This window comes from Ochotona curzoniae, unplaced genomic scaffold, assembly GCF_017591425.1.
Source record: "Ochotona curzoniae isolate NIBS_2020 unplaced genomic scaffold, NIBS_Ocur_1.0 scaffold_4701, whole genome shotgun sequence".
NCBI classification, from domain to species: Eukaryota; Metazoa; Chordata; class Mammalia; order Lagomorpha; family Ochotonidae; genus Ochotona; species Ochotona curzoniae.
In genome coordinates, this window is record NW_024467122.1 from 17,487,992 (window position 1) to 17,495,913 (window position 7,922).

Genomic DNA, 7,922 nt, shown 5'->3' on the forward strand with positions numbered 1-7,922 from the left:
GCGGGAGGCGGCGGCGGCCCAACACCGGCGGCATCTGCGGGGCCGGGCGCTGCGCGGGCTTCCGGGACCCGGGCCTGCGAGGCGAAGCCTCGCGGCTGCAGGGGAGGATGTGGGCGGGGCTGCCATCCCCAGAAAGGGAACGAGCCTGGGAGGAGGGGTGAAGGGAGGGGCCGCCAGGGAAGAGGAGGAGGAGGAAAGAAAGAAAGAGAGGGAGGGAAAAAAGAGAAGGACGCAGTAGATGCGCGAGGGCAGAGGCGGCGGAGGCAGGGAGCACCGAGCCCGGCCCAAAAGCTAGGTGAGTTCTGCATCCGAACCGAGGCGCAGGGAGCCCGAGACGCCGCCGCTGCGGGGCCTGACCGTCTCGCCTGTCTCCCCTGATGGGATTCCCGTCCGAGCCGTCTCGAGCCTGCAGCACCCCAGCGCCCCGGCCCTTGCCCAGGTTCACCGCAGCCGTTCCGAGGTCCCCAGGAGCTGCCGCTGGCGAGCCCGCTACTGGAGGGACCGATGGTGAGCATGGCTACCTGGCCACGGGCACCACGCCGAGGCGCATCGGTTGGGGTACAGGTCGGGGGACCCAGGCAGTAAGGGAGGCAAAAGGTGGTGTGTATTTTCTCCAATGATGGTAGAGCTGGAGGTGGAGATGCGTGGGGAGACTTGGCATGTCTGTGCTGCCTCGATGCAGGCACCGGACGACTTGGACCTTGGGGAGGTGCGGGGCTGGAGAGGCGGGAAGAAGAGCGATGCCTTGGTGATGGTGGTGGTCGCTGTGGTCAGTAGCAAAGACCATCGGGGTCGGGAGTTGAACGCGTTCTTGTGGGCTGGAGGTTGTGATCGCCAATCACCAGACGCGAGCCGCCAGCAAAAGGAGTCCCCGAGAGCGAGAGGGGACGGAGGGTGGCGGAGTGGGGACAGCACCCCAGGCGGACTGGCTGCAAGGTGGGGAGCGCAGCCGGGTTGCGGTCTAGAACGCGCGCGCAGCTGGAGGGACAGCCTCTGTGTCACTGAGCGGAGCGCCAGCGGGCCGTGCTCCCCTAGAGCTTGCCAAGGGCAGAGGCTGGACGCTCCGTCTCCACGAGGTCTCTTTGGGGACTTGGGCACCCGAGGAGCCTCGTCTCCATTCTTTCAAGGTACCGAGGAAGGTGAGACGTCGACTGATGTGCCAGGGGGTTCCCCTGCACGGGTCTTCCTGTGGTGTCGTGCTGTGTGTGTGTGTGTTATGGGGGGGGGGGGGGGGGCGGTTAGATAGGGGGAGCTGGCGGGACGCAGCAGTGGACGCGCGGCTTTTCTGGTCCTTAACGTCCGGGACCAATAAGTATAAAAGGCCCTGGGGTAGGCCGGGTCCCTGCGGACCTCTGTCCTCGGAAGTTGTGCCCTGGGCGGCGAGACGGCCCCAGTTTGCAAGGGTCAAGTTCTAGGAAGGAACTCAAGGCACAGAGACGGGACGTCCAAAACCGTAAAGACACACACTGGGTAAACCTCAGTCAGTAACTCGAGGCGTCGGAAGATTGGGTAGTTAAGCGAAGGACTGCCGCAACGAACCACCTTCCCGCTCTCCAAGAAAAAAAAAAGTCCTGAAGATGAAAAGACCGTTTGCCTTTTGGTATCTTTTTAATTTAAAACTTTGGAGAGAAAAAAGTGTTTAGAGATGAATCGCAGCTAATCCGAAATAGAAATTTAATCCTCTCCTTCCCCAAACCCAGGGTTTCGGCGCAGAGACAGCGCCTGCACCCCTGGGAGATTCTCGCCTGGGGTCTCCCTGATCCCTGCATCCCTGATCCATCGTCGCTTTGCGGAGGCCACCGGCCCCTCTTCGTCGGCGTCCCTCCCCCGTTTCTAGATCTCCCCTTTAGGATTCTAGGTCCCTCTGCTCTCTCCAGCCCTCTCATGGTCCGCCCCGGCAGTGGCGCGGGACACGGCACGGCAAAAGTCGCTCCAAGAGCTACGCGGCTGGTGGGGCGCGGACGGTCGCGCAGGGGCGCCCGCGGCCTCTGCACTCCGACCCGCGGGGCGGGCGGCGCCGGCAGCGGCTGCCAGGAAGGACGGCTGCGCTGCTCCAGCCTTCACTCTTCTTCCCCTAGAGCTTTTTTCCAAGTGTCCCTAAGAGGGAAAAAAATCAAGTTGGGGGCGGGGGCGAGAGTGTCGGGAGTGGACCACCTATGCGTCCCCAGAGGAGGACCCCGGAACAGGGTGCGAGTGGAATGTGTTTCGGGTGCGGGTGGGGTGGTCGAGTCCCCGGGGCACCCTGTTCGCGGGTCCCGGCTTTGCAAAGGCAAGGTGGTGCGGGGGTCCGGATTTTGGACAGGCCCTTGCTCTGAGCCGTCCGCGCGGGTCCGGACGTCCCAGTCACTGCTGGAGCTGTAACCGGTCAAATCCTTAATTGCTGCGCCTCCGCAACTCGTGCAGCGGAAGAAGAGGGTGGGAGAAGGAGTTGGCGGGTAGGTGGGGTCCGGGGTGGGGGGAGTGCAGAGGTTGGAAAGAGAGGGAGGGAGGGAGAGAAGAACAGAAGGAGGGAAAGAGCGAGCGAGCGAGCGCTCCTGCCGAAAGTCGGTCACAGTCTTCTCCAGTCTTGGGAACCCAGTGGGATTTCCTTTCTGCGCCGGGAGTGGTTGTGAAAACCGGCGAAGTGTGATGCGCCCTTCAGCGACGTGAGCCCCAGCGCCCGCCGAGCGGCTCGGTTGGGAGGAGGGGGGAACGGGGGCGGTTTGAGCGTTCTCCGTAATGGAGCCGTAGAAATTACTCTAGCAGCCGCTCTCTCTCACTTTCTCACACCGGGAACCGCTTACACCCCCGCCGCCGGCCGCACGACTGAAAGGCTCGGTCCGCCGCCAGGTCGTCCGAACGCTCGCAACAAATCGCCGGGGCCGGAGGGGGTGGTGTGTGTGTGTGTGTGTGTGTGTGTGTTTGCGAGGGTGTGTGTGTGTGTGTGTGTGTGTGTGTGTGTGTGTGTGTGTGTGTGTGTGTTTGCGAGGGGTGGGAATACTTGGCCACGCCGAGTGCGTGCGTGTGCGGAGTCCGTCTCCCCGCTTCCCCGTATCAAGTGCTCCTCGGTTGTTGATGCTAGGGGTGGTGAAAACTCGCCCACACTGCAGCGAGGCTGGAGCCGCAAAGAGCAGCCCCCTACTTGCGTGCGGTGGACCCTGTGGCTAACAGTGTCGCTTCGCTGCAACACTGGCCCGGTCTTCCGCACCACGGGGAAGAGGCGAGGACACGGTCCTCCGAGCGCGGGCGCCGCCGCCCGAGGAGCGCGCTGCCGGGGCACCGGCCGGGCTTTCCACTGAGCGACGCCGTCGGGAGTTCCTTCCCGGCCGCTGCCGAGGCTTGGGCGGCCGGCGCGGAGGCTGGCCCGGCCTGGCCCGAAGGGGCGGGACGGAGCGGGGGCGGCGGGTGGAGGAGGAGGAGCGGGCGGGCGGGGCATTGGCGTTCACGTGATTCCAAGGGGCTGGAAGAAAAACAGAGGTTGTCTGCGCTGGAGTCTCATTATATTCAAATATTCATTTTAGGAGCCATTCCGTAGTGCCATCCCGAGCAGCGCGCGGCCGCAGCTTCTCTGAGCCTTTCCAGCAAGCCTGTTCAAGATTGGCTGTCAAGAATCATGGACTGTTATTATATGCCTTGTTTTCTGTCAGTGAGTAGACACCTCTTGCTTGCCCTCTCCCGAGAACCCACCGCCTCCCGCCCCTCCGGTCGCACCTCCCTTCCAGCCCTGGGTGCGCCGACCCCACTGGTGCCTTTTAACAAGTGTGGCTGCTTCCCCAGCCATCCTTGGATCGGGAGCCGAGCAGGACAGGGCAGCTGGGGGCGGCTCAGAGACCGGAGGTCCCCTGCCCCGGGTGGTCCCGTGCTCCGCACCCCCGGTTCTTGCACCGCTTGCCCGCGGGGCGGGAGCGTTCTTCAGCTTCCCGAGGCGCGTTCCCCGCCTCTTGTCAAAACTCCGGGAGTTCGCTTGGGCTCCGTCTCCCAGCCCTTTCCGCGGGAGTGAGCTTGCCAACCGCACCACGCTCTCTCGCTCTGCTGGGTGTCTCACACTCTTGGGCTCACGCGACAAATCCAGCCTTGGGGCCACCCGGGCAGCCCAGACCCCCTCCTGGGCCCCCGGACTGGTGCTGCCCGCCCTGCGCCAGGGCCCCCCTCCCCACCCCCGCACGCATCAGTCCTACCCCCGCGGCTCTGCCTCCCCTCCCTGCCGCTCCCAACCAGCTGGAAATTGTGGAAGTCGGGCTCGGAGGGCGGAGGGAGGTGGGAGTGGAGGAAGAGGGGGAGAGGCTGAAGGTCCGAAGGGGAGCGGGGTGGCATTTTCTTCCTCCTCCGCTGCCCCCTCCTCACCTCCATGTTAACTGTTTATCCCCGAAGAAGCCACGTTGAGATCATGGCCCAGATAGCAGTTGGGACAAAAAAAGATTAACAGGATGGAGGCTATCTGATTTGGGGTTATTTGACTGTAAACAAGTTAGACCAAGTAATTACAGGGCAATTTTTACTTTCGGGCCGTGCTTTGCAGCAGCTGCTGAGGAAGGGGGTGGGGGTGGCCTGAGGGAGAATACGCGGTGAGGTCTTTCTGGACCGGCTTTACATCCCACCCCTCCAGTGCTCGCCCTGGATGCAAATGCAGATACCTCTCTTACTTCTCTCTATTTACTCGTGTTTATTTATTCTTTAACCTTCCAACCCCCTCCCCCTTCCCCAGAGACACCATGATTCCTGGTAACCGAATGCTGATGGTCGTTTTATTATGCCAAGTCCTGCTAGGAGGCGCGAGCCATGCTAGTTTGATACCTGAGACGGGGAAGAAAAAAGTCGCCGAGATTCAGGGCCACGCGGGAGGACGCCGCTCAGGGCAGAGCCATGAGCTCCTGCGGGACTTCGAGGCGACGCTGCTGCAGATGTTCGGGCTGCGCCGCCGGCCGCAGCCTAGCAAGAGCGCCGTCATCCCGGATTACATGCGGGATCTTTACCGGCTCCAGTCTGGGGAGGAGGAGGAGGAAGAGCAGCTCCACAGCTCTGACCTGGAGTATCCTGAGCGGCCCGCCAGCCGGGCCAACACCGTGAGGAGCTTCCACCACGAAGGTCAGCCCCTGCTCCCCCCGCCCCCCACAGTCTGGACAAGGGGGAGAACGTGGAGGGGGAGCCCGGGAGGGCTGGCTGGAGGGGCCTGGACACCCTGGGGAAGAGTTCAGGTTACATCAAAGCCCCAACCCAGGGAGGCTGCCGACCTCCAAGAATTTCCAGAGCTGCTGCTGAACTGATTTGGGGGAGTTGGGGAGGGGAGGAGACTGTCCCCACGGGTCCCAGCTGGGGTGGGTTTGCCATATCAGAACCTTTTCTGCCACCAGCACCACCATCACCATCACCACTTCCCCCCCCTTTTTTTTTTACTCCAAAGCACCTACCAAATTTAATATTACAGCTGTGTGTTAGTCAGGTTTATTCAATAGGGGCCTTGTAATCTGATCTGAATGTTTCCTAGCGGATGTTTCTTTTCCAAAGTAAATCTGAGTTATGAATCCACCAGCATCATTACTGTGTTGGAATTTATTCTCCCCCTTTCCTCCCCATAACATGATCAACAAGGCATGCTCTGTATTTTCAAGATTGCTGGAGAAATGTTTAGTAACATACTCGAAAGAGGAAAAGGGAGAGGGTGGTTGTGTGCCTGGTTCCTTGGGCCTGAGCTCTGTGCACCACCACTGCCCCCCGCCCCCCACCCCAGTTTTGCTCTACAGCCACATGTAAGGAAAACTGTGTGCATTAAAGCCAAAAGGGGCTTTTAAAAGAGGAGTTATAGGGTGATGGGAAAAAGCAATGGGTGCATGGGAAGTGTTGGGCATCACTGGGGGAGGCTGGGAGACGCTTTGCCTTAGGTGTGAGATAGACATTAGCTGGGCCTTTTTAGCTCCTCAGCGTCCCATTTTTGCTTGCTTCTTCAAACCCTCCTCATCCCCCAATCACCACAGGCTTCCAGTTTCTAAGCCACCTGTAACACCCTACTCCTTGGCTACTTCTTGGCTGTTCCATCTCAAGAATGTTCATGTGTTCTCTGTTTTCCCCTTCCCTCCTCCATCATGCTCAGAACATCTGGAGAACATCCCAGGGACCAGCGAAAACTCTGCTTTCCGTTTCCTCTTTAACCTCAGCAGCATCCCGGAGAACGAGGCCATCTCCTCTGCAGAGCTGCGGCTCTTCCGGGAGCAGGTGGAACAGGGCCCTGACTGGGAGCGGGGCTTCCACCGGATAAACATTTATGAGGTTATGAAGCCCCCAGCAGAAGCGGTGCCCGGGCACCTCATCACACGACTACTGGACACAAGACTGGTCCACCACAATGTGACACGGTGGGAAACTTTTGATGTGAGCCCTGCAGTCCTTCGGTGGACCCGGGAGAAGCAGCCCAACTATGGGCTGGCCATTGAGGTGACTCACCTCCATCAGACACGGACCCACCAGGGCCAGCATGTCAGGATTAGCCGATCGTTACCTCAAGGGAGTGGGGATTGGGCCCAGCTCCGGCCACTCCTGGTCACCTTTGGCCACGATGGCCGGGGCCATGCCTTGACCCGACGCCGGAGGGCCAAGCGGAGCCCAAAGCATCACCCGCAAAGGGCCCGGAAGAAGAATAAAAACTGCCGGCGCCACTCACTCTATGTGGACTTCAGTGACGTGGGCTGGAATGACTGGATTGTGGCCCCTCCGGGCTACCAGGCCTTCTACTGCCACGGGGACTGCCCCTTCCCACTGGCGGACCACCTCAACTCCACCAACCACGCCATTGTGCAGACCTTGGTCAACTCGGTCAATTCCAGCATCCCCAAAGCCTGTTGTGTGCCCACTGAGTTGAGTGCCATCTCCATGCTGTACCTGGATGAGTATGACAAGGTGGTACTGAAAAATTACCAGGAGATGGTAGTGGAGGGGTGTGGGTGCCGCTGAGGCCGGCAGCCCTTGAGGGCGGACAGAGACACACGTTCCCATCCAGTTCACCCACACACTACACAGACTGCTTCCTTATAGCTGGACTTTTTATCTTTGAAAAAAGAAAAAAGGAAAAAAAAAAAACTAAACATTCACCTTGACCTTATTTATGACTTTACGTGCAAATGTTTTGACCATATTGATCATATATTTTGACAAAATATATTTATAACTACGTATTAAAAGAAAAAAATAAAATGAGTCATTATTTTAAAGGTAAACCCTGGCCTTCTTCATCCTCATCCTTTTTTTCTTTTCCTTTCTTCTGCTCCATCTCTTTGGGATGTGTTTCTGTGATTTGTTTCTTTGTTTTTGTGCTATTGAGTGGGTGCAGTCCGGGTGGTCAGTGAAGGTGGTTAAATTATGGGGACAGGAAGTCAGTGCATGGCCTAGAGAGATGGTAATTGCCAGGATGAATTGTTTTGCGTTTCTAGTTCATGTTCACAAGGACGCAGCATCTTCTCCCATCTGGATGACACATGCCTTGGGGACACAGTGGGATGAAAGGACCAGGTCAGATGACTCAGTGTGGGGCTCCTGGTACATCTCCTGGCTTGTTTTTTTTTTTCCCACCTGTTAGAGGTGTGTCTGGGCTGAGTGTGTTGGAGATGTTTTACCTCTAGGAAAATGATTCTCGCCTTGATGATACCTCCAGTGTCTCTGGTTCTTAAGACGCCGTAGTAGTTTCCAGGCAGAACTACTCTGTATGCCTTACATGTACGTGTGGGCCTTTCTGAACAAGAGGGGTTTGGGTCTTTGGTTCTTTCTCAGAGAAGGAAGTTTTACCCAGTAAAATAGACAATAGGCCCTGCCTTTGGAAAGCTGTTGGACCACTACTTTAATACACTGTGTGGAAATATCCAGTGTTTCTTTGACATTTTTTTCCATGTCTCCTGTTGCTCACACAAAAGCCTTTGTCCAGTGCAGAATCCCCACAGGCTTCAAGCTGGGGAGGG

The 7,922-nt window shown here is 58.5% G+C and overlaps 1 protein-coding gene across 1 annotated transcript; it reads left to right on the forward strand.

Moving 5' to 3' along the window:
• The first annotated feature begins 238 nt into the window (after positions 1-238).
• On the forward strand, positions 239-7,181 carry BMP4 (bone morphogenetic protein 4). The gene is given in 5 exon segments (XM_040969174.1): positions 239-268; positions 270-295; positions 3,501-3,625; positions 4,738-5,064; positions 6,068-7,181. Coding segments are annotated over 5 exon segments (1,365 nt in total). The 3' UTR covers positions 6,925-7,181.
• Positions 7,182-7,922: the final 741 nt, after the last annotated feature.